Source organism: Hypoxylon fragiforme (assembly GCF_022984875.1).
Source record: "Hypoxylon fragiforme strain CBS 206.31 chromosome Unknown GGS25scaffold_1, whole genome shotgun sequence".
NCBI classification, from domain to species: Eukaryota; Fungi; Ascomycota; class Sordariomycetes; order Xylariales; family Hypoxylaceae; genus Hypoxylon; species Hypoxylon fragiforme.
The window spans coordinates 3,648,576-3,673,702 of NW_026054756.1; the positions used below are offsets into that span (position 1 = coordinate 3,648,576).

General features: G+C 47.2%; 8 protein-coding genes across 8 annotated transcripts; 5 read left to right on the plus strand and 3 right to left on the minus strand.

Moving 5' to 3' along the window:
• The first annotated feature begins 3,347 nt into the window (after positions 1–3,347).
• Positions 3,348–10,011, plus strand: GGS25DRAFT_472223 (uncharacterized protein). Its single transcript, XM_049259410.1, has 7 exons — positions 3,348–3,702; positions 3,776–4,850; positions 5,055–5,538; positions 5,632–7,504; positions 7,559–7,952; positions 8,010–9,584; positions 9,882–10,011. The coding sequence occupies exons 2-6, from the start codon at positions 3,947–3,949 to the stop codon at positions 9,500–9,502; spliced, it is 5,148 nt and encodes a 1,715-aa protein (XP_049121878.1). The 5' UTR covers positions 3,348–3,702; positions 3,776–3,946; the 3' UTR covers positions 9,503–9,584; positions 9,882–10,011.
• Positions 10,012–11,442, plus strand: GGS25DRAFT_472225 (putative cytosine deaminase). Its single transcript, XM_049259411.1, has 5 exons — positions 10,012–10,374; positions 10,490–10,576; positions 10,697–10,790; positions 10,901–11,072; positions 11,222–11,442. Exons 1-5 carry the CDS (start codon positions 10,303–10,305, stop codon positions 11,280–11,282), a joined length of 486 nt encoding a protein of 161 aa, XP_049121879.1. The 5' UTR covers positions 10,012–10,302; the 3' UTR covers positions 11,283–11,442.
• Positions 11,443–12,951, minus strand: GGS25DRAFT_472227 (uncharacterized protein). Its single transcript, XM_049259412.1, has one exon. The coding sequence runs from the start codon at positions 12,673–12,675 to the stop codon at positions 11,617–11,619; it is 1,059 nt and encodes a 352-aa protein (XP_049121880.1). The 5' UTR covers positions 12,676–12,951; the 3' UTR covers positions 11,443–11,616.
• Positions 12,952–13,024: 73 nt separating this feature from the next.
• Positions 13,025–15,056, minus strand: GGS25DRAFT_472228 (kinase-like protein). Its single transcript, XM_049259413.1, has 2 exons — positions 13,983–15,056; positions 13,025–13,906 (listed from the first exon to the last, which is right to left on the minus strand). Exons 1-2 carry the CDS (start codon positions 14,671–14,673, stop codon positions 13,383–13,385), a joined length of 1,215 nt encoding a protein of 404 aa, XP_049121881.1. The 5' UTR covers positions 14,674–15,056; the 3' UTR covers positions 13,025–13,382.
• A 216-nt stretch (positions 15,057–15,272) lies between these two features.
• On the plus strand, positions 15,273–17,433 carry GGS25DRAFT_472231 (uncharacterized protein). The gene is made up of 3 exons (XM_049259414.1): positions 15,273–15,981; positions 16,034–16,738; positions 16,808–17,433. Exons 1-3 carry the CDS (start codon positions 15,479–15,481, stop codon positions 17,178–17,180), a joined length of 1,581 nt encoding a protein of 526 aa, XP_049121882.1. The 5' UTR covers positions 15,273–15,478; the 3' UTR covers positions 17,181–17,433.
• GGS25DRAFT_55775 (chaperone protein dnaJ 2) lies at positions 17,399–19,459 on the minus strand. Its single transcript, XM_049265857.1, has 3 exons — positions 19,254–19,459; positions 19,129–19,198; positions 17,399–19,062 (listed from the first exon to the last, which is right to left on the minus strand). Exons 1-3 carry the CDS (start codon positions 19,287–19,289, stop codon positions 17,849–17,851), a joined length of 1,320 nt encoding a protein of 439 aa, XP_049121883.1. The 5' UTR covers positions 19,290–19,459; the 3' UTR covers positions 17,399–17,848.
• A 772-nt stretch (positions 19,460–20,231) lies between these two features.
• GGS25DRAFT_472246 (uncharacterized protein) lies at positions 20,232–21,405 on the plus strand. Its single transcript, XM_049259415.1, has 2 exons — positions 20,232–21,192; positions 21,357–21,405. The coding sequence occupies exon 1, from the start codon at positions 20,546–20,548 to the stop codon at positions 20,786–20,788; it is 243 nt and encodes an 80-aa protein (XP_049121884.1). The 5' UTR covers positions 20,232–20,545; the 3' UTR covers positions 20,789–21,192; positions 21,357–21,405.
• Positions 21,406–22,844: 1,439 nt separating this feature from the next.
• On the plus strand, positions 22,845–25,072 carry GGS25DRAFT_472249 (uncharacterized protein). The gene is made up of 3 exons (XM_049259416.1): positions 22,845–23,506; positions 23,580–24,281; positions 24,368–25,072. The coding sequence occupies exons 1-3, from the start codon at positions 23,395–23,397 to the stop codon at positions 24,448–24,450; spliced, it is 897 nt and encodes a 298-aa protein (XP_049121885.1). The 5' UTR covers positions 22,845–23,394; the 3' UTR covers positions 24,451–25,072.
• Positions 25,073–25,127: the final 55 nt, after the last annotated feature.

A 25,127-nucleotide genomic window follows, 5' to 3' on the forward strand; every position in this document is an offset into this window, starting at 1 on the left:
CAAGCAGCAAACCCTACATTATGGCTACATACACTTTAAAACTTTAGGAAAACACACAAAAGTTCTCCCCCCCCTTACACCTGAGCCAATGAAGCCTATGGATTTTATACCAACGAATTACCTAGCGGCACTACACAGGTTAGTAGACAATAGCATCTGATATGTTAGCGGATGTGGAAAGTTTAATATTCTCTTTCTTCTCCTGAAAATTATGTACTAAGCAAACTTGGTTCTCAGCCCTTAGTTAACCTACACATAGTATGTAGTATGTACTACTATGTAGGCCTCTTCCTTTTCTAGGGATGCAAGGCTACTACTATGCAAGTATACTTCAATAAGCTTGAGAGGTCGTGCATTCCTCCGCGCATGATGATCAGACCCGTCCTCTCAGGGACCCGACCCTTGACGAGAGATTACCAGACCGAGGAAGACTATCCTAGTTCCGGTTATGATTAATCTTGGTGTACGCGGTCTTGCTTGCATAAGACACGAAATGAAAGGGAAGTTGCCTGAGTGGCCATTGATTATGGGATAGACATCTACACTAAATACATAGGACATCCAAATGGAGGAGCGTAAACCTTCACTAGAACATTGAAATAGTTAGATACACTAACTATTAGGTACCGTAGGCTAGGTGATTGTTAATACATACACTACCTAGGTAGTTAATTATATTGACCTTTGCGTGTATTGTATGTATTGTCATAGTATTGTATTTTATTTTATTTGCTTTGCAAATTCATGAGCCCAGTGCAAGTTGTCTTGGGTATGTCTCTAGTATTCATACGGCGGTGACCGGTTGGTATCCTTGCTCCATGTGATCTGGTTGGACCACTAAATCGCGAGGTGGGGGCTGCCCTTGCTCGATACCTGTTGTTTTCGTCCCGGTTCTTAGTGGTGCCCAGGCTTTGCCAGACCTCGCACCTCCGAGCTCAGTACCAATCCGGCTCTGATAATATCAAAGCAGCAGCTGGTCATTGTACTCAAAATGCATCTTATCAAATAGGACGATACTAATAAGGTGATTTTGATGCGGCTTAACTGGGTTGCTACTATACCATCTTGGTGCGAATTAAAAGGGCAGATAGAACAATGAGGCGCTCTTTGGCGTTGCAAATCCTCGAATTGGGCGGCCTTGACTCGCGGGCAATCTTGGGGTCAGATCCCCACCTATAGAAGTGCGACAGGTGATAGGAATGCTGCCTGTCATACTTTGTACACAACACAGCGCAGTTGTCCTGATGAGTGAGCCCGAAGTTTCGGGGCGTGCGGTACCATTCAATGTTGGCAAATGGGTACTATTGAGTACTAACCTGGGTAGATTTGTGTTGGATCTGTAATGAGGCGACAGCGATCTTGGTGTCAAAGACTAAATTTCTAATTTGATGTGTTAAAACTTCATGGACGAAGGCAATATAAACAGAGCAAATAAATCATGAGATTATGGATTAGTAACGAGTAAGTGTGCAAATGAATAATAGACATCAATGTCTACTACATACATACGATACTACTAGGCTAGCTGGCTGCTGGGTAAGTATGTATTGGTAGAATGTAGGTTGGTAGGTTGGTAGGTTGGTAGGTTGGTATATGACTTATTTTATCAACAAAAGGATGCACTGCACATGAGATACAAACGATGATTTCAATTTAAGAAAGCATAATATATAGTGTAAGTACCTAGGCAAAAAAGGGAAAAAAAGGTTGACGTGGAATAGGATCTCATCAATATGGCTATGCAGACGTGTAGGTGATTATATAGATTTCTTTGTTGATGGAAGAAGTACCCGGACCCTTTTGGACCCAGGAATGATGAGATGAAGTCGAATAGAACCTGCAGCCTTTAACAGGAAGCATAAGCTGGTTGGACTTGACAGGGGTGTGAGTAAGTGGTGTGGGCCAGTGGGCTCCAAGGCGAGACTTTTTAACCTCAGTGCCACTCCACTCTGGCCTTGTCTGGTAAGTGTATGTACAACACATGCCGTTGCACACCGTTCAATCCTGCATATTGACTCTGCCGCCTCTATGTACCAGTACCGCAGCATTAGCGCGTCAAGGTGTTAATTCCCAGCTGGTACATTGGGTACCTAGGTACATCTAATATCAGAGTTTGAATGGCTGAAGATCCCAACTCTTCCCCCATTTACTTGGTAGTTAGTCTTGTATGCACACATATCAATTCCCCGTACCTTTTGTTCTTTGTGTGTGCGTGTGTATGGTGTGTCCATCCAAGCTGTCTTCCATTACATATTCCATATTCCATATTCCATATTCCATATTCCATACCTTGTATTCCCATATATTCTACATATACTATAATTTACTTAATCATATCGTGCTAATCTAGATATATATGTACAATACAATACATCCATACGTATGATGGTTATACTGCACTGTACTATCTAGCATACATCCATTAGCAGTAAAATTACCGTTCACTATTGCATCTACCTACCCTTTATTCTATTTCTACTAATTTTTTTTTTCTGATTTTCCCTCTCCCCGTCTCTTGACACTACCCATACATACCCATACCCATTTAACCCTCCTTTGATGCGCACGTATCTATCGCATCTGCTCCCATCTACGTAGTCAATAATATCAGCCCTTGTGAACATACTAAGCTTTGTTAGGGTACCCTAGTAGCCCAGGTAACTAGGTACCTACACTCATCCAACGTTCGTCAAGAAAAAGACCCTTCTATTTTCATTCCTCCATAAGGTAGGTCACCTTTCAAAACCTAGCATCCCAAGTTTCGTTTCCACTTCTGCTTCATCCGAGTTAGAGCATCCGTGTCAACCTTTCTGGTAGGTCCTTTTCCCGAGTCATCAGTACATCAGCATACAATTCCATCAATACCGTCAATACCATAAATTCCATCATTACCATACATCACATATCATCACATACACATGCAATACATACAGGCCTGCCTACACAGTAGGTAATGGGTATCGATAGTCTCGATATCATAGGCCGACCATCGTATGCTCCTGGTGATTATCACCTTGGAATAATACAAATACATACTGTACCTACCTACCTCCTGCCTGGTCTAGTACCATTTATCTATCTACATACGTACGACATTAGACGCCCGATACATTCATTGCCTAGATCCATCTCCAAGTTCATTCGTCCATTTCATACCTTCCTGTCAACTTACCTACCTAGGCATCTACCTAATAGTTAGTACATATCATTCACAGTCACAGTCATTCATTCATTCATTCATTCATCTATTCATCGATCCCATCGATCCTACATACCTACCCAAGGTAGTAAGGTATTTGCCCGGCTAGGTAAGTAGGTTGTGTGGCTAGTGGGCACCGATTTGATGGTCTGTCCCGCCGCCTCAAAGCTCCCCGGTCTATCTTGGCTTGCTTTACATAAACCTTCACTTCTATTCCTACCAACTTGTACATCTTCCCGTCCCACATCACCGTCACGTCTCCCACCTTTTTTTCCCCTACTCACACTCTCTCACACACCCTTCACTTTCATTCTTCATTATCCACTTTCATCCCCGGCGATATATCGCATGTATTTTTGTTTCTTATTGGTCTCATTCTTTTCTCATGCAACTATTTTCCGCATCTGACTCGCCAGCTAGGCATAAGATCATTATTCACTTACCAACTTTTCCACCTCTCTCTCATGATCTCTCTCGACTAGTCCATTGTAGGACATAATTCGGTAAGCCTTCCACGGACCCTGGTTTCCCAGCTTGCCCGTGGTACCACCGGCGAAACGCTCATACGGTATCTAGCAACTGCTCCTTTCTGAAACATTCTTGTCTTGGTGTTCTTCGCGCAAGATTTGCACCTGCATTGGCAATTTCATGGATGCAGTTTTGCACTGTCTGCCTTGATTAGTTCGCCGTCAACTTTTCGGCGTTCCTCCGTGTCACATTGGATGCGCCGCCTTTTAATCGCCCACCATGGCGCAGAAGTCGAGCGACCCCGATGATCAGCCAAATCCTTCGTCATCTGCAAATAAGGACCTCCCAGATTCCGGCATCGTGCAGACTAAGTTTACGTCTCACACGCCCACATCAGCGCCCACAACCCAACCATCAAAACCTACTAACCTTAAGGTTTCTGGAGAAAATGCTGCTGCCACTTCACAGCCCATGACCAAGTCAACTTCGTCGGGATCAAACCCGTCTTCCAAGGAGGCCATGGCTGGCCCATCCCCTTATGGCACGCGTTCTCGCAATCGGGGACAAGCGCGACCAAATTACGCGGAAGACAAAGACGTGGACGTGGAAATGTACGATGCATATCCTGAAAAGAAAGAGGATGAACCAAAGAAATCATCGCGACAGAGTATTGCATCAACTAATGGCTCCGGTGATGTATTGAAAAGTACCACTTCAACCTCCCGCAAAGGTGCAGCACCAGATGATGGCAAGGCTGGTGCTGGATTGCACGCGACAGTGAAGGATCCGCACCCAGCAACCCACACCAATTTGAATATTCCACCCCCTGCAGTGACTACTAGCTCTTCCAAGAAACGGAAAGCGCCAGCGCAATCAACTACAAGCAATGCGAATAGCCATGCTAGCACGCCAGCGCCCAGTAGCACTACGACGACGACAAGACGAAGTATTGCTAATGCAACAGCTACTAACAATACCAATGCCAACACTCACACTGCTGCCACTAATACTTCAACTTCAACTGCTATCGCCGCTACCACTACCCCTGCTGTTATTACTACCAATACCACACAGGTTAGAGCGGGATACAAAGTAACAAACATGCTTTCCTTCGAGAGAACCGGCGCGATACCAAAAGATGGGAAGCTGGTTGCGGATGATGGTACAGTATTACAAGCAAACGGTATGAACTAACTGCATTGCCCAAATTCTGAAATTCGCTCTTAATTCTTTTTTTTTTGGAAGGGGGGTGGGGGAAATATCGCAGCGCAGCACAGCACAGCACAGCACAGGCAGCGGATCCCCCTTCCTTTCTCTCACACACACTTTTCTTCTTCTTCTTTGTTTACTTAATTAAATAATTCAACTAACTATTAATCTGTTCTAGATCATATATATCTTGTCTGCGAACCACCAGGAGAACCATACTATCTAGGACGGATCATGGAATTCCTTCACGTGCAAAATGACGTTACAAAGGCCGTAGAGGCATTGCGACTCAATTGGTACTACCGGCCAAAAGAAGTGGGCAAAAAGGTCAATGACACGAGACTGGTCTTTGCCACCATGCACTCGGACATTAGCCCGCTAACCTCAGTGCGCGGCAAGTGCCAAATCCGCCACAAAGCCGAAATCGATAACATGGAAGCTTATCGGAAAACACCTGATTGTTTCTGGTATGAAAAACTGTATGATCGTTACATACAGAAACATTACGATGTAATTCCATGTTTTCAAATCGTCAATGTGCCAGAAAAGGTGAAGAAAGTATTGGACGAGAGATGGAAGTATATCTTGGTAGAACAAGGTCGAGCCAAGGAATTTACAAGTGCCGTCAAGTTATGTAAAAGATGCAGCGGCTATTGCGCAAGGTATGTAATCCAACAAAACCCCCCTTTTTTTCTTCTTCTTATTATCATCATTTGTTCCAACTAACTTGAAATCCAACAACCCCCTACCAACAGCAATGATTCTGTTGATTGTGCCCATTGCCAACAGACATATCATATGAACTGTGTTAGACCACCACTATTAAAGAAACCATCACGTGGTTTTGCTTGGTCTTGTGCTGCATGCAGTCGCGCTCAGGAGAGAAAGCTTGAAGCTCGTCACACTCCCAGTTTATTGGATCCCCATAGAGAAGAAGAGGAAGAAGCTTGGGAAGATGAAGATGATGTTATTGATACTAACCACACAACTCCTACCAATGGTATTGATGACTCGCACCAACCTGCTACGCCAGAGCAAATGTACCACGCCAGTCTGTGGCCTTATCGATATCTAGGTCAGCACTGCAAACCGGAAGATGCATTGGACTATGACGACCGCATATACCCTCGAGCCGGTTCACGTTTGGGACCCAAGCATCAAGCAAACGTTCTTCCTTGGCCTGGCCGCCCAGTCAAACTAGTGAAACCCCTGGAGATCAAAAAGGTTGGCAAGAAAGATAGCAAGCAAGCGAAGGAGGCCCTTGCCGCTCTTGAAGCAGAAAAAGCCGCCCGAGAGAAACGCCCGAGGTGGATTCAGGATGAGCCTGCAGGATATGTTGCTAGGGGTGAAGATTTCGATAATGATGACCCAAACAATACAGCCCAATTGCTGTGGAAGCCCCTGGATATGGCTGGTGCATCAATCTCAGAACCCCAGCTTGATGACTATATGGCTACCTGCAAAGCCAAACTCGTCCCTGCTTTCAATCTTCCAAAGGAATCTACGAATCTCCGAGATGTAGCCATCAATACTCTGTTCAAAAACGATTACGATATAAGCAAGGCCTCAAAAGCCGTGCTCAAAGTTGACAAGGCTGCCTTCAAAGAACCAGAGCTTACTGCTAACGAGCTTAAGAAATTTGAGGAGGGAATAACCAAATTTGGCTCGGAGCTCTACTTGACTACGAAGCATGTCAAGACCGTCAAGCACTCTACTATTGTCCGTTTCTACTATACTTGGAAGAAATCTGATCGAGGGAAACAAATATGGGGTAACCATTCTGGTCGAAAGGGAAAGAAGGAAGCAAAGAAAGCCGAGATAACGGCCAATAAGCTTCAAGACGACGTTGCTGATGGCCAGGACGATTCGGCATTTGACACCGATAAAGCTCTCAAGTTGAAGCGTCATTTCGTGTGCAAGTTCTGTTCCACCAAAACTTCACGACAGTGGCGACGCGCCCCCAACAGCGCATCCAATCCAATAACTGAGGGAAGTGGCAAGCATTCCAACAAGGACAAAGGGATACAGTATGTAGGAGCATTGTGCAGACGCTGTGCAGAGTTATGGCGACGCTATGCTATACAGTGGGAAGATATCGAGGATCTCGCGAAGAAGGTTGCAGCGGCCGGTGGTCGTTCATGGAAGCGAAGGGTCGACGAAGAATTGCTTAAGGAGCTTCATGCGGCGAATGAGATGATGAATCAGACCAATTACAATGCACCGACCAGATCCACACCAGCAGCTCAAGCTCCTGCAGCGGCATCTTCTGCGCCCTCCAACGGTACCGAACCACCACCGCGCAAGAAGCTCAAGACCATTGCAGATAAAGAGGCAGAGGCTCACGCTTTGGAATCCAGCGCGCCTCCTGCCCCCACTCAGCACAAGAAAAAGGAGAAGGCGGTGGTGGAAAAGCCTGCACCACCCCCGGCACCAGAATTTCCGAAGCCTCGCGTCCTCCCCTGCGCTATATGCAACCAGATGGCCCCTACAGGAGACCAGGCTCATCTATGTTGCAAGGAGTGTCGGCTTACCGTTCACCGAAAGTGCTACGGTGTCATTGAGAACCGCCTACCTGGGAAATGGACTTGTGACATGTGTCTCAATGACAAAAATCCTCAAGTCTCTATCGTAAGTACACAATATTCATTCATTCAATATTCGATAGCTAACCAAGGCCTTTAGGATTACAAATGCGTCCTGTGCCCTGTGGAGTTTACGGAACACGATTTCGTAGAGCCTCCGAAGAATACGCACAAGAAGAAGACGGAGAAGGAAAAAGAAAAAGAACGTCAGGAGCGCGAGCTTGCTCAAAAGGCTGCAGACCATTATCGGAAGAAGCAAGAAGAGATGAACCGGCCAGTGAATCCGAGGGAGCCCTTGAAGAGAACGGCAGACAACAATTGGGTTCATGTTACTTGTGCCGTGTGGATGCCTGAAGTCAAGTTCGGTAATGCCCTTGCTCTAGGTCCTGCAGAAGGTATCCCGTCCGTACCACGGAGCAGATACGACGAGACCTGCAAGGTATGCAAGCGGAAAGACGGTGCATGTGTAAACTGCCTTCACTGCCGTGCCCCTGGTAAGCTTTATCAACCACAATGTGTCTTGTTTGTCTCTAATGCTGACAATAACATAGTTCATGTAGAGTGCGCCCATCAGAATGGTTACCTGCTTGGTTTCGAAATCACCCCCGTCAAAGGTTCTCGACGGGACCAGCATAACATTGTGGCGATTGGAGCGGACAGTGGGATAATGGCTGCTGCTGTCTGGTGCAAGGAACACATACCCCAGAAAGGCGTGGTTCACCGAATGCAAGATCCAGTCCCCCAAACCGACGGTCAAGGCAAAGATGCCCCAGTCCTCAACGCCCTACAACTCTACGTGCAAAACTACAAGCAGGCAGACCTTGCACTCACAGGCAATGTCCGTAAGGCGAATCTAGTCAATATTGCTACGAAGACGACCACGGCAGGCCAAACCAATCTAAACCGAAGGCAGTCGACTGCCGCGGTCGCCAACTCGGCGCCAACAGGTCAGAGACAATCCTCAATCGACAGTGCCACCGATATGCCCTTGGCCACCTATCAATGCGGTGAAAAGGTTTGCATTACCTGTGGGATAGATGTTAGCCCGAGGTGGTGGCCTGCCGGTGAGGAATTAGAGAAAAGGTTCAGCAACTTACCTCCCCATGTGAGCTGCGAGGTATCAAAATTTGTTGCGCAGAGGACTTTTCAGTGCCACAAATGTAAGAAGGCCAAAAAGGAGTTTCCACCTTACACTCCCTCGTCCATGGAGGCACTCGGAACTGGGCCTGAGACCAAGGAACCCTCCAGAACTCCGGCTCCTAACCCTAGCCCGATCACGAATCATGCACCCAACTTGACGCACACGGTGAATAGGATGGCGGATCTAGGAAACCCATGGACACCTCGAGCTCCGGCAGTGCAGCCTGCATCTTCGGCTCCATCTTCCATCGCTCCACCACCGTTGCACCCCCCAACGGTAGGGGCCCCTCCGCCGTTACCACTTACTGCGCCCTTAACGGTAACGAGCCCAATGGCTGCCCCAACCGGAACAGGTGTGCCTCTTCATCACTACCCACCTGCTGCGCCGTCTTATGGAGACTGGCATCGCAGCCCTCCGCCATCTATTCATCAGATGAATGGTGGTTCTGGTGCACCAAGCCCCATCCACCATAATCACCTCCGTGAACTCCGACCTCCGCCGATAGCCCAGATGTCTCACCACCAAGGACCACCACTTCAGCACGGGCTTGGTCAACCTATCCCTAACGGGATTCCCTCTTCCCCACCTCGAAGGAGCCATGCTTCGGTTGGGAATGGCACGTCACCGTACATGCCACCTTACCACTCAGCGCATAACCCACTCCATGGGCTTACGAATGGCAGTAGCCCCCCAGCGCGAGCCTCAGAGCATTCCTTTTCACAAGGCTTACTCGGATCTCGCTCGCCATTCCTCAACACACTCGGAAGTCCCCCTATGTCTCGAGATGGGATCTCGATGAGTCGTGAACCCAGCCTAAATAATAACATGCCTTCACGATCCAGTGACAGTCGGCCTGCAAGTGGCGCCAGCGCTAATGCGTCGCTGCGAAATCTTCTATCGTGAGGTGGTTGATAAGAGTTTCTGTAGTTGGGACTTATTCGCATAGCAACTTGTTTTTTTCTTCGCAGGCTCGGCGTTGCACAGGCTGGAATGTTGTATAAGTAGTGGCATATACCAAAGGCGTAATGGTTAATAGAGATGTTTTTAGCAGGATTTGATTTGGGGAGGAGGAGGAGGAGGAGGAAAGAAGGGAAAACAGGAATGATTGCATTGTCAAGGTTCAAGGATTGTACAATAACTTGTGTCGAATTCAGACAGATAGTCAAGAGGTAATGCTCATCAGGAGGAGGCGAGCAAAGTAAAGGCAAAACTGGCCAGAGGAATCAAGAAACGGCCGGAACAAAATAGTCAGTGAGACGGGTGGAAGAGACAAGAGACATACTTAATTGATAACGATATGTTTTAATTAAAGGGGTTGTTACCCCTTTTCCCTTCAGCTGTGCCTCATTCACTCTTTACTACATACATAGGAGATACTAATACTACAGGTAAACTCCATGGCAGCATGACTCCTAGGTGTGAATAAATACTGTGGTGGTGCTAGGCCTTAGGTGACCTAGTATATGTAGCCAAAAGGGCGGGGACAGTTGCTTATCTTCAAAAATTACTTGGTATCTACAACGGCGTTAGGTAATTGAGTACTACTTTAGATATCGTGTAGTTTTTTTTCCACCGAGGACTATTTATTCTTTTTATTTTATTATAGCTTTGCCAATGCAACTAACCTCCTCCTGTATCGTAACGTATACCTATATCCATACCTTTTAAAGAAAAGAAGAAAAAAAAATATAGAATAAGAAAAGATGGACGACTCCAAGGGTCTCGCGCTCGCTATCGAGGAAGCCACAATAGGCTACCAGGAAGGAGGTGTTCCGGTATGTATTTCTTTTTTTTTCTTTAGTAGAAAACATACCTATCCTACCTACACAACCCCGAATCAAGGAAAAACCCTTGACTGATAACTTGCGCTTTGGTCCGCGTGGCGTGTAGATCGGCGCCGCCCTCGTCGCCGCTGACGGCACGGTCCTCGGTCGCGGACGCAACATGCGGGTTCAGAATGGGAACCCGATTCTTCATGTAAGTCTCTTACGTCTTTTTTTTTTTTTTCTTCTTTTCTTTTTTTTTTTTATATATATATAAATAATAAAACGTCTTGTGTGAGCTAACGAGCGTTTCCTATGTTTGCGGGTTGCGTAGGGCGAGACGTCGTGTCTGCAGAACGCGGGCCGGCTGCCTTCGTCGGCGTATAAGGGCAGCACCATGTACACGACGCTGTCGCCGTGCGATATGTGTAAGTGTTCGCCTCCTTTACCATTTCCCCCCTTTCCCCCTTCCCCCCACCTTCTTTCTCCTCCTCCTACCTAAGAAGGGAGATTATTTATTTATTAATCATGGGAATAGGCACCGGCGCCTGCCTCCTCTACGGCATCGCCCGCGTCGTCATCGGCGAGAACAAGACGTTCGTCGGCGGCGAGGCGTACCTGAAGCGGCGCGGCGTCGAGGTCGTCGTGCTGGAGTCGGCCGAGTGCAAGGAGTTGATGGATAGGTTTATCGCGGAGAAGCCTGAGGTTTGGTGAGTTTGTTGAATTTTATATCAACCCCTTTCTTTCTTTCTCGCTACTCTTTCCTCCCGAATATACATCGGTGTGCGCGATATAGAGAATGCGTGTTTCTACAAGGCTAGTGAGATACATATAGCTAACGAAGAGGGGACAATTAAAGGAACGAGGATATCGGTGTCGAGGAGAGAGTTTATTCTCGGGAGAACATTAAGGTGAATTAGGGGTCTGGTATCATTATTTATAGGTCCTAGGCAGATGTGAACAAGAAGTTATATGCATGCCTTGATCACTTATCACTAAATGGTGCCTGGCTAAAGATCCGAACACGTCTTATAGAACATAATCAACTAAGCAAGGCATAGCGAGTTCGGTACCATAAATTTCGGTGTGATCGTAGTATATTATAGTATCCAGGTATGAATATTTGGATATATTTGCATCGAGCACCAAGACCCTTTCGTAATATGTATATAGGTATAGTATATATGCCAAGTAAAATTATAAGAATGTATTGCAGGAACGGGAGGGTAAGGTAGTCGCAATTCTACCACTCCCCTAATCGTGATCCTCCTCCGTCAAACCCGGACACCCTTCCATAGTCTCATCCGGATAACTACACTTACACCAAAAGCAATAATTATGTTCCTTCCTCAGATACGCCACCAGCCTCCTCAACCTCTCCTCAACCTCCAGCGCGTTGAACTCCTCCAGCTCCGGATCTTCTTCCTCGAGGTCCTCGACGGGCACGTACGCCGTGACCGTCTTCCCCATCGCCTTCTTGTCGTCCTCGTCTTCCAGATCGTCCACGTACGTGGGTAAGCGCGGCAGGCTGCTCTGCTCTAGGTCGTAGCGCATCCGGCGGTCCCGCTCTGCTTCCTCTCGCTTCCGGATCAGCCCCCGCCAAACCACGGGGATGGACACCAGCGGTCGCGTGGACAGCGTCCTCTTATTCTTTTTGGTCGGCACCTCGTCCGTTTTATCATCATCATCATCGTCGTCGTCGTCGTCGTCAGATTCCTTCGCACTATCGCTTCCTCCTCCTCCCCCTTCCTCATCCATCCGCTCACAAACCTTCATCCCCGCCCAAAACTGCCTCTCCAGCCTCGCCAGCTCGCGCTCCCTCCTCACGCGGTCGCGGAACTCGTACTCATCCGCCTTGACCTTCTTCTGCTGCGTCGCCGCCGCCTCATTGAGCTTCCTCTTACGCTCCGAGTCCAGCCCGATCCCGCTCCTGTCCTCCTTCATCTCCGGACGCAAGGGTTCGAGAAGCCCGCCCTCACCACCATCACCGTCGGTAGCAACGCCAGCGCTATTGCTCCCCAGAGCGCCGCCCTTGAAGCCCATCTTCGCCATCATCGCGAACCCCTTGCTCTTCTTCGCCCGCGCCTCGTCGAGCATCGACCGCGAGAGCGCTTCCTCGCGCTCCTGGCGCGCGGCGGCTTCCTGCTCCGCTTTCGAGAGCACGCGCCCCTTGATCTCGCCTTCGCGCCGCAGACGCTGGCGCCGCTGTAGTGAGGTTTCTACGGTTTTGGGCGGCTCCTCGGCGCCGAAGGTCATGTTCATGTAGTCGTCTTCGCCATCTTCTTCCGCCTGCTGTGTGGGTGATGGCGCCATTGTTGGTGGTTTTGCTGATTTTTCTTCCTTGTGGATGAAGAAGTTGCTCAATGGTTGGTTTGTTATATTAACCTCTGGGTCGAGTTAACTTCGTTTATATTTCAAAATGAGATCATATCTCGTTGAATGAATTACATAAGTTTGGTTTTGGTTGTTTTAGATTTAGAACTCTTTAGATTTAGATTTGTTTAGAGTTGTTTTTATTTGTGTTTGTTCACTTTGTTATAGTCGTTGTTAAGCAGGTGCGAATGAATGAATGTTATTAATGAATGAAGCTTGACCGTCTAAAAAAAAAAGAAAAGTGGAGGCCACTTATACTATGTAATACTTCGTACTTCGTATGTATGGATAAAAGACATCATGCACATTTGATTCGTCATATATGAATATCTGCTGTCATCGTGAATTACAGTGAAAAGGTATCAACTACCCAGTACCACAAGGCCCTAATAATACCTAACCTAGTACCTATTTCCTATACCGCGACCAAACAAGCTGTTCAAAGTCTAGGGTATATACGTGAATTTGTTTGCTCCCAGAGCAGTGCCGTCAATGTCATCACAAAATCCATGGCCTGCCTGCCCCTAACCATCCGATACAGAACGATAATATACATTATACACACAATGGGCTTTGCTTCCAGCCCTACCCCTGCTTCTGCCTCTCAACAACCTGGAAAGTAGAGCCTGGAAAGTTGCCTCCGCCTCTTATGCATCATCCTCCGGTAACTCCTCAATCACCTCTTCCACTATGTCTATTAACTCATCAATGTCTGGCCGTTCATTCGGTTCAACTTTCAGACATTTCCTAACCACCTCCTTGATTGGCTCACTAATAACCCCTTCCTCGGGGCCTTTGTTAGGGTCTGCAGGAGCCTTTCCTTTCTTCTGACCCCTAGGAGTCTCATCCGGGAATCGCCAATCCCCTCCTAGCACACACATGCTAAGACTGCCACCCGTCTCATCACTACGCATTTCGAATGGCGACTTGCCTACTAAACAAGCATATAGCGTGCATCCTAGGGACCAGATGTCAACTTTGGTGTCAATGATTGCTCCCGTCTTCACATCGAATAGCTCCGGGGCTCGGTAAGGCATCGTGCTGTGCTCTGCGGCAATGTCTTGCGTAGCAATAGCAAGAGAACGTGTAGTGATGGCAATGGGTGAATCGGCAATAGAGCCCAAGTCCATGATGATGGGCTGTGAACCAGAATCATCAATCATGATGTTACCTATCAGGAATCGCGATTAGTGAATTACGTCCCAATATAAAATGTGATTCAGCCAAGGGGCTTGGGTTTGGCTTACCTGGCTTGATATCTCTGTGCGCATAAGACCTCTGTTCACCGGGCGCCACAACTTCCTCATTTATCATCAAAGGTCGAGCTTGTTCTGTCTCGTCATCTGCGTCTGCTGCCGCGACAGCTTTGTTCCGCTTTCCCCTTCCTTTTCTGCCTTTTACATTTTCCTCGCCGGCTTTTGCATTGCCCATTTCCATGCGCTCCCCACCTGATGGCGCTTTGTAATTGTGCATGTATTTGAGGGCCTTGCAGACGCCGAGGAACAGGTGCATGAGTTCCTTCTCTGGAAAATTAGTGTGGTTTACCAGGTTCGCATTAATGATGTCTTGTAGGTTGCCTCGTCTGTAGTAGGGCAGCAACACATATACAGTCTTGGCATCTGCATCATTTCGCTCGCTCGCTATGGAGTAGTCGACGCTGTGGATGATGCTGGGAGTGTGGGCAAATGTCTTGTAGGCTTCGACCTCTCGCATCGCTTGTTGGACTGACTCGGCGCCGAATGGGCATCGGATCTTCTTGAGAGCAAAGAGCTCTGCGGTAGATGTGTCTTGTACGAGATACACATAACTGAATCCACCTTCACCTAGCAGGCGCAGTATCTTGAAGGATCGGCTGTTGATCTTTAAGGTCGGCGATCCTGGAAAGCAATTCAAGCAATTGCCAAATGAGTAAAATAGGTCGAGTAGAAGTTGCGCCATGATGGGTAGAACTTGAGTTTGTTTATTCTAGGTTGATACGCAGGGCGCTAGATCAGGACAGCTGTTTCTTGTGGTCTGTATCTCCAGCTACTGTGCAGCTACTGTGATAGTATTAATGATCGTGAGATTTACTTCATCAACGTTTCTTAGCTAGTTGGCGGGTTCAAATTTCAAGGTCGAAAACGAAATTCAAATCAAAAAGATAGAGTCGCAAAGACATAGAAAATCAACTGGAGATGTGAAATAGTAATAAGCTGTCAAGTCTATAACATAACTGCAGTACTTGGCATTAATTGAGGTCGACTTGTCTTCAAAAATTGGTAGAAAGAAATGTGTACGACGGATAAGACGGTACAAGTACATACATATGTAAGTTCTACCTAGTACTAGGTAGTAACTAAGTTCAAGTTGCAGGTCTCGCGACTGCTAAGTGGCGTCAGGAATATGTAGCTGCGCCACAATTAACTTAGTAGCTGAAACACATTGAAATTATAGGTTACCAGGGTACTCAGTAGTATACCCCATAAATGCATATTACTTTTTAGAGTTTGTTTTTTAAAAGACTCTTCTTCAATTGTGCAATAAACCATAAATCTGGAATTTTCGACTTAGACATTCGAACTATTTACTCATCAATATACACAACTACTTTGCAAATTTATACACATATATTTTACACATATATTTACTAGGTACTAGGCATATAAGGCTATATCTGTGAAGCTTAAAACGATTCAAAAACAAGAATACCTTATTTGGGTCTGTACAGCGCTGGCAATTGGTCCCTACTCTGCTCACAACAGCTATGGATATCCCGTACCTCTGTCTAAGTAGACTCGGACAGAGCTCCATCTTCTGCGCTGCCAAGGGAACCAGCATTCATACATTTGACCTTAAAGATGATGGATACTCATTTGTCTCATCGTGGACTCATCCTCTTGCGAAGCAGACCGAAAATGGCAAAATAGTAGAAGAAGCTGCTCAAGGTGGTGAACCCCTTGATGAGCAGGAGGAGACAGATCAGCCTCCGTCGAAAAAGCGTAAGCTGGACTCGGATGAGAAGCCCAATGTTAAGAAAGAGGCCAACCAAGATGACACCAGAGTAGCAGAGGGACCAGCAAACGGCAATGAAAAGAAGAAGAAGCCGCAGAGGCCCGAGCTACGTAGTCAGCGGACAGAGCTACCATTCGTGGTTCTTCTTACAGCAACCGAAGATGGGAGTCACGTGGTTGCTGTAACTAGCCAGGACAAGACGCTATGGGTATTCGAGCATGACGGGAAGGGCACGTTGACAAAGTCAAGCCAAAGGTATGTCGACTTTACTGCGACCATTCTGTCACTATCATCTGACCATAGACAGAGTCATGCCAAAGCGTCCAAGCTCCATCAGCATCACCACGGACGGGGCTACAATCCTATCTGCAGACAAATTCGGGGACGTCTATTCTCTCCCCTTGCTTCCGACGAAAATGGAAGAGGAGGCCGCACCAAGTGTTCCAGAAGCCCCTGCTACCCCTGAAACGCCAATGCCAGCACCAGCACCGTCAACTTACAAGCCCTCCGCCAGCCGCTTCACCGTGCACTCGCAGCGCAACCTGCGCGCGCTCGAGGAGCAGGAGCGCATGGTCGCAAAGCGCAGGGAGACACCCAAGGAAGGGCCGACCTTCGAGCACGAGCTGATCCTAGGCCACGTCTCGATGCTCACGGCGTTGGCGCTCGCCACCTCGGACGACGGCAGGCGCTACATCATCACCGCGGACCGCGACGAGCACATCCGCGTGTCACGTGGCATACCCCAGGCCCATATCATCGAGAATTACTGTCTAGGCCACGAGTCCTTCCTCAACGCGCTCTGCGTGCCCCCGTCCCGGCCCGAGGTCCTGGTCTCGGCCGGTGGAGACGACGAGGTGTTTCTTTGGGACTGGAAGGCCGGCCGGCTGCTAGGGAAGACGAATCTGCTCAGTCATGTCCAGACGGTGGTTCCTGGCACGAGTAAGATCGGCGTGTCGCAGTTGTACTCATACGACTTCGACGGGCGTTGCTGCATTGTGGCCATCTGTGAACGGTAAACCCCCCCTTTCCTCCTCTCCTGTCATTAACGATCCGTGCCATCTAACAACGCAACAACGTACAGGGTACCCGCTCTCTTCATCTTCCAGCTCACACCAGACACCACCTTACAGCACGTGCAAACACTAAACCTACCCGGCAACCCCCTAGCCGCCCTCATCACCACCACTCGGCCCCCCAACTCCCTAACCCTAATCGCCGCCATCGACCCCCCTAGCGTCGCCGCCACTACTACTACTACTACCACTACGAAGGCATCACCATCCCTCCTACTATTCGCACAAGACAAGTCAGGTGACTGGGTCCACAGCAAAGGCAGCACCCAGAACAGCAACACCGACGAAGGAAACGTGGATATATCGCGGGAGGAGCTAGACAAGATCCTGTACCCGGTTAGCAATCTGCGGAAGACCGAGTTCGAGGACGACGCGGAGTAAGGAGTTTCTGCAAGGGGGTTTGTGAATCCTCCATCTCCCCCTCATATCTCTCCTGAGGTAAAATTCTACAATTAATATTGGCTGTCTGCTGCTCCCTTACAGTATCTAAATGGCATGTCTGAGATATGTACCTTGTAGGTAGGATGAATCTCTAAATACTTCTTAGTAGGATGGATAATATCACAGATGGTCAGCATCACGCATTACGCATCACGCATCAGTAGAGAGAGACACGCAAAGCAAAACCACAACAGCTTAATCAATTAAGACACGGTTGATTTAATGCAATCAATACCACTTATCAATTGTATAAAACAAATCTGCCCTGATTTCCTCTATGTCCGTCGAACGCCAACTTGCGAGAGTACCATAAGAAGCTGGAAGAAGTAATCGATTACGGGGAAGCTGCAGACTCCCCTCCGCCAACCTCCAATACGGCTTTCCCTCGCTTCACACGTATATCAAGCAGCCTTCTCTTCCCTGATCAGCCCTTGTCATGCAAATCATCACGTCCCGCGACCCATCGAAACGTTACGCCGTAAATGTGTAAACTTTCTACCAACGCAACTAGCAAAGAGAATCCTTGAGAGTATCGGCAAATTATTATGCGAGGTATTGATTCCAACCAACAGTATGGTAGGTGGAATCAATCCTGGTGAATCGGTCGTTTATTGGTTAGCACACTGTACACGTTCAGCGTGTGGGTGGCCGTCTTCATCTTCCTCCTCCATGCCGTGCGAGCCACCAAATGCTCGGGCTTGCCCTTGGTGGTCTAGCTCCTCGAGGTCCACGTTGTCTGTCATGGCATCTGCAGGAGGAATAGTCTCAAGAGCCGGCCCAGGTAGGATTTTCTGAAGGGCCTCGAACGCTGCGGGGTCATCTGTCCAATTACGCTCGGGGAATTTGACAGAGAACTGGATGTACATATTGCCGTGGTCGTGATGCCTAGGCGATGGCATACCTTGTCCTCGCAGCATTTTCACGGTGTCTATAATAGGGGTAATTAGCAAACGATTTAAAAAAAAAAATTTGCCCGCAGTTTTACACGTACCTGGTGCGATTGCCTCGCCGGGTTGAATTTCAACACTTAGCCATCTGTCATCCAGATGCTCGATGTAGATAGTACCACCGGCTAACGCCGTGACGAGGTCGATCTCGGCTCGGTAAAGTAAGTCATCTTCTTTCCGAGTGAATCGAAGGTGCGGCTTCTGTTCAATCTCGAAAACAACATCACCAGCCTGGATACCAGGTGCCTGATCGCCTTCGCCCTTAAATTCGACCTTGGTACCGCTTCGAACACCACGGTCAACGTGTACATGAAGTACTTTCCGGTCGACGACAGTCTTCTTTCCATTGCAACCCTTGCATCGGTCCTTCTCCTTGATGATCTCACCCTCGCCATTGCAGTCGGGACATACCGTCTGGAATCGCTGGATCATGGGACCCATTTGGCGCATCATGGTCTTCATTCCATGTCCATCACAGCCAGAGCAACGACGTACGGCGCCTTCCTTACCACCTCGACCTTCGCACTTAGGGCAGATGACGGAGCGTTGGAGAGCGAGTTTAGAGATCTTACCCCTGTAAATGTCTTCTAGGGATACCTTGTGTGTGTGGTGGATAGTGCGTGCCTTAGGTGGACCACGGGGTGCTCCGCCCATGCCGCTGAACATACCGCCAAGGCCGCCACCGAAAGAGCCGGAGCCGAAGAACTGAGCAAAGAGATCCTCGGCCGCCATACCACCTCCGCCGGCGGCACCCTCGAGACCAGCCTCGCCATACTGGTCATAGACTTGGCGCTTCTGGGGGTCGGAAAGGATTTCGTAAGCGTGTGAAATCTCCTTAAACTTTTCCTCAGCGGCGGGGTTGTGGGCATTCTTATCTGTCAGGCTAGTGTTAGCAAATGAAATATTTGGTATGTGCACAATAGATGTGAGCTAGAGCGTACCAGGGTGCCACTTCAGAGCGCCTGTCTTATATGCCTTCTTGAGTTCTTGTTCTGTTGCAGTTGGCGAGACCTTATCAAATGTCAATATACATTCTCACTATATCAGATTTAGGGATTCAACATACGCCAAGTGCGTCATAGAACTTTGTGTCCTTCACCATCTTGTCTGAATTTTAGTTCAAGGGAATCTTTATCTTGAGGATACGTCGATCGAATGGTATCGAGTAGATGGGTAAGGTAGGATCTTTAAAGTCTGGTAATTTGTGTTAGTCGACAAACAATGATGCAATGGCTCCCAAACACAAAAAAAACGTTCCAACAAAAATATAAGTGATCTAGTGCGCAAAGAGATTGAAAAGTGAAGGGCTTTGCATGTATATGGATGTATGGATGAGGGCAAAAGAAGATCAAATAAGCGCCCCACACATGCGCAGGCTGGTTAATTGATACAAGGCTTCTTGGTGGGAGGTGAAAGCGATAGAAACGAAAAGAACTGATAACAATGATAACAATGGTGAATGAGATTACAACTTACATGGTAGCAATGCGTGTGCCAGTGGGCAGTGGGCAGTGGGGAGAAAAGGGTGATCGTTGTAGTTGGGAAATGGTAGTTGTAGATAGTTGTAGATGTCTTGATGGAACTATTCAGAATGCGTTGCGCAGAAGATTGGTGGACGCCGTATGTGTAGTGCCTGCCCAGGTGATGTAGGTTTCTTTAGATTGGAGTTGCTGGAAGGTTCTGGCTACGTTCCTGCTGGAATTTTTAAAAAAAGAAATAGAAAAAAAACTAAAGGTTAGAAACGTGTTAGTTGGTTACTACTTTTGATTCGAGAAGGCTCCAAGGCTCCAAGCTATAATCACCAACACTGTACTACTACTAATAGTATGAGGGGCTAATGGAGAGAAAACAGTGTGGAAGAATCTTTTCGAATGACGAAAAGGAGCAAGTATTGGAAAATTACCGAGCTCGAAGTTTAAGGATAAGACAACAATTGCAATTCTTACTCTTGTCCTTCCCCTACTGTACCATCAACTCGCAAATTCCCGAGGCTGAGTAGTTTTTCTAAGGGCGCCACTATTCCGTCATGGAATCGAATAGAATCGTGGCTTAAATTGAAAGTACTCGATGGTACCACATAGTAACTTTAACACTGGGAAATAAGTATCGACAGGGGGAAATAGGTGAGGCCCGAAGTACCTCAGCCTCAACTCTACATGCAGCTACCTTGTCCCCGACCCCGTTCTTTTACCCTTTTCGGCACTTAAAGGGTTGATTTGGCCTGTGCTGCATGCAATGGGGGACAGACCCCATTTTGTCCAATGCTGCCTTAGCGCCTACTAGCACGAAAGTATGTAACCGGTACCCAAGTACCCTTAAAAGGTCCAAGCTTTTTTATCAATTCAACATTGAAGTTCAATGTTTTTCCAGTCTTTTTTTCTTATCGTTTCAATGTTAACCATGTATCTTCCTCTATGTTGGACAGGACACTCGCAATTGCAAACAGATTGCTACCTGACATTCCAGTCAAAAAAGAAAACCCCCTTCAGCAGGGGCCTTTCCGTCAAGCCTATTTGTTGTTTCATAATTTCATTGGTTCAAGGCAACTTACGTAGACTTATAACAGATATATATCCATGGACATTGGACATACATAGGTAGAAAAGGTACATACTTCTTAAAGTCTGAGGCCCAACTACCCGGTTCAGGCTGCCTCTCTTCACCGCAACCTCCCAGTCGCCTGCAGCCTCATTGGGCTTGCCGTTGGTTGCCGTCATCTCCGCTGTGTCGTGGTACCTGAGTCATGTCGAGTGGGAGGCAGCGTGTACACATGATACATGTATGTATAGGTAGACATGTACTATTATCGTCGGTACAGCATCCCGTGTCTATAGCAAGGAGTCTTTACAAAACTTTGGGTAGGCATGTATGGAGCAGGATCTTGGAAATGTGCGGTCGTCGGCTTATTTATCTACGATGACGTTTTCAAGGTTACCTAATCCCTAGGGGCCACGGATTTCCTCCTTCAACTTAAACGCCCTTGAATCTACTTATAATACTCTACAGTAAGTTTGAATCTAACGTGTGCCGAGAATATATATTTGCTCAACCTTTCTCTATGTACTCATCTCCTTAGTGGAGGTACCAGAGAGAAAATTTTGCCAAAAAAAAAAAAAGGTCGATGTGGAGAGAGTTCTTTGAAAGCAATAGGGCTGATTTATTTACATAGTACGTATCATATTAACCAAGCCTAAATATAACTTTAAAGCTCAACTATCCCTGAGCTAGTCCCTAAGCTAGTCGGTGTTCCACTTCAACCATTGCTGTCGATTGCAACATTCAAGATGCCATCGTCAGCCGCAAGTGATCTAGCTTGACTGTACCTATGTATAGTATCATCGTTCCCGAACGTACAAAAGCGAATCAAATGCAAGTGACAAATCATTGCCAGGTTTATGTGCTTTTCTTGGGAACTATCGATCCCCAAAGTGCCCACAATAGCATGAATGCTAGGTAGGTATGTATACTAGTAGTGCATAGGTGTGTATAGGTATAGGTGTGTACTATAATACGATAGGTAAGTGGTTAGATCTGTAGTGGCTCTATTATCAGCTCCGACTCTTTCTATGGCGGATAGCACTATATAAAGCAACATGGGAGAGGAGTAGGTAGGGCTGTGGGCTGACGGATCCTAGCGAACTCGTACAGAAACGCTTAAATGGACAACATTCCTGGGTGGATGGATCATGGAGCTCGTTGTGCTATTCTGGTATGGCACTACTATGTATGAATAAGATCAGCACCTTCTTCGCTAGGTAAGGTGCGCATGTGTTTCTTGAGGGGCCATGCTCTGTTTACTCGGCTATTTTTTCGTCTAAGCGATTACTTGTTTCTTGCCCCAGCAACCATGCCCATCGTCGGGATTTGCTCCCCGGAATACCTACGGTACGGTATCGATAGATCTAGTTCCAGACTGAGGGATCCATGTACGGGTATGTAGTGCTAATTTTAGCCCTTCATCCATTTCGATATATTTTTACATACATATCGTACCTCACCTATGCTATTCATAAGTTTAGATACAGAATAAAGCTGTGGTAAGGAAGGAATGGAATAGAAAGTATCATGAGAAGAGAAAGGGTGTTGGGATGGAGATCTTGTGTGTGTATGTATGTACCTACATGTAGTAGTAGATAACCAATGCCTCTACCATGAACATTACGTTATAATAATATCAATAGCCGCAGCAATACAGTAACATTAAGGGGATATGAAATTAATACCATCCATCATTGACCTAAACCCCGAACCTGAGCTGTATTGTTACTATTGTATTGTACATAGTAGCTGCTAAAGAGGGTTGAACACAGTAAAGTTCGAGAAGCCGTCATTTTCATTGGACATGCATGATGCATACTTTAGTACATATGTACCTTACTATAGTTATGTATCTAGGTTAGTAGTATCTACTAACTAGGATGTAGTCAAGACTGTCAACTTTGTCAAGTAGGTGCTGAGGTGAGCACCTGGCAAGGTAGCACCGAATTAGACCGTGCTTGTCCAATCTATTGGATCTATTGGATCATAAGGAGGACCCTGGAATATTTAGATGCTTGGTAACCCGATTACTAAGTGTAGCCAATTATAAGTCGTTATTATCCCTGTATGCAAGGATCATTGGGGCGTGTTCTATTTTCAACCTCCCCGTACCATTTTCCCTTTTCCATCTTTTACACACCAAAAGCGTGGAAAGTCGGGAGTGGGAAGAGGGAGGGAACACGCCAGTCTGAATGAGATTAGCTACATGAGTAAAAGAACATGTACAGTTAAGTAACGCAATGGATCAATAACCAATCACCTGCCATGATCCCTAGCCTTATACCATGTGTAGGTAAGTACATAGTAGCATCGCCAAATATTAACCTCACAGACAACGGACCACTTCGTGATCGTCAACCGTGAGAGAAGCTGTCTCTCTTACACACACCATCAAAACGGGGTTTGATGTTGATACCCCGGACGATGCTACCCGGGAAGATATAATAGCCATGATAGGGCTGTTCGTACCTCACTCAGCTAGACCCTACCTACATATCCTACATATCTCGTGCATATCTCCCAACACCATATTATATATTATATAATAGGCCATCCCTTCATCCTCACTACTTACATTGTTCTTACGCAACCAAGATAGGCTCATCTAGAATCTGTGAAACCGCAAAGGTAAATCAAATATTGTTGTAGGGCTGCATCTTGCTGGCGCCATGGAAAAGAAAGACTCCAACATCTTTGTCCCATTCACCCGAACGAAGACGCCCAAGAAGAGGAACACAGATGTACGCAAAGAGCAAAACAGAATCGCGTCCCGTGCTTATCGTAAGTTCACCCATCCCGCCTTTGTGCGATTCTATAGCACTTGTTCGAAGACGTCGCTGACACCACCTTCTAGGAGAGAAGCGCAAACAAAAGCTAGCACTGCTCGACGAAATCCTCAAATCTGATTCTCAAACAGACTCCATGAGTTCAGTATCTGACGAGCCGGAGGGATATGCTGGATCATGGTCGCTTCAGAGCAGACAAGCATCCAACAGCCCTGCTCCAGCGACACTGCCTCTAGTGTCGCCATGGCCAGTACCGAGTCCAGCTATGTCCTCGGTGATCCCGGCCTACGGCCACGACACCTATGAAGGTTGGATGAGCACTTTCGATCAGCAAGATAACGCGTACCCTACGAGTAACGAATATGTTCATCCATACATCCCCACCGAGACTGGTGATAACGCGCTGGGCACAGCTGCTGCATATAACCTGCAGTCGATCCCGTCGATGGCTTCAGACCCTTCAACGCCGCCTATACAGTCTATACCGCTCGACCCTTCGCTCTCCAATAGCTTTTCATTGCATCATCACCATGTTCCACCACCCCTATTTCAGACCCATGACGACGATGAGATTCAACGGCAATCGTGGGTTGCCTCGCTGGAAGAGGATGCGCTGGTCGCGTTGGACAAATTTGCAGGACTTAGCCACGTTCAACAACAAAAGGCGTTAGTTTTGATACGGAAGAGGAGAGGTTTATCCCAGAATGCGGCTAATTACCAGAACTTTGAATTCGGGTATCCGTCCTGTCAAGCTACGCCTCCTCCATCAGGTAAGAGAAATAACACCTCCCTGTGCCGCAAATGAAACTGGGGAGGCTCGAAGGATCACTAGAGTAGGCGCTAATTTAATTAATAGGCCGCTTCGTCAGTAACGACTTTGGAAAGTACCATGACGTCCAGCAGGCTTCCGGGTCGCCTCTTCCAAGTGGACGCCGCTAGCATCATTTATCAACAAGTGCTACAACAAGGGAAGGCTCCTTCGACCGAATGATACCCTTTGCATGGCTCGGGTCATTGATCCCGACCAGCCGCAGCAGATGCGGCTCATGGTAATCGATGAAGGCAAAAACAGCTGAGTGCCAGCTCAATGGGAGAAGAGCTTTAGATAAAACGGGGGCCTAGTATTGATCACTCACGTGTGTAAACTATGGCAGTATGAGATACATATGAACGGAATACCCACCCGGCCTCGCAAAATGTACCATTACTGAAATGTATGGCACTATAGAAGAGCATGGATTGGAGGAGATACCTAAAATATGTCTCGGGCGAGACATCTACGGCGTTTACGGAAGCTAGAATAACAAGTTTCTAGCCCTGAAAGATGGGTGAAAGAAGATGGGGGATACAACGTTGATACCATGTCTACCAAGATACCATTTACCGCCGGTTTTTCAGTTGAGCTGACGAAATTGAGGATGGTACTTTGGCTCTTGGAAATGTCGAAGTCATATGAGATTGATATGCGAACTCCTACGGGGAGAACGGGAGCAAGGCTTGCGCCAAATGTACATACCTGCATAGATACCTGCTACATACATATACACCACTTACATACTCACCTCTTACGAATTATGAGCATGAGCTTGGATGGCGCAACTATGTTGGTTAACCTA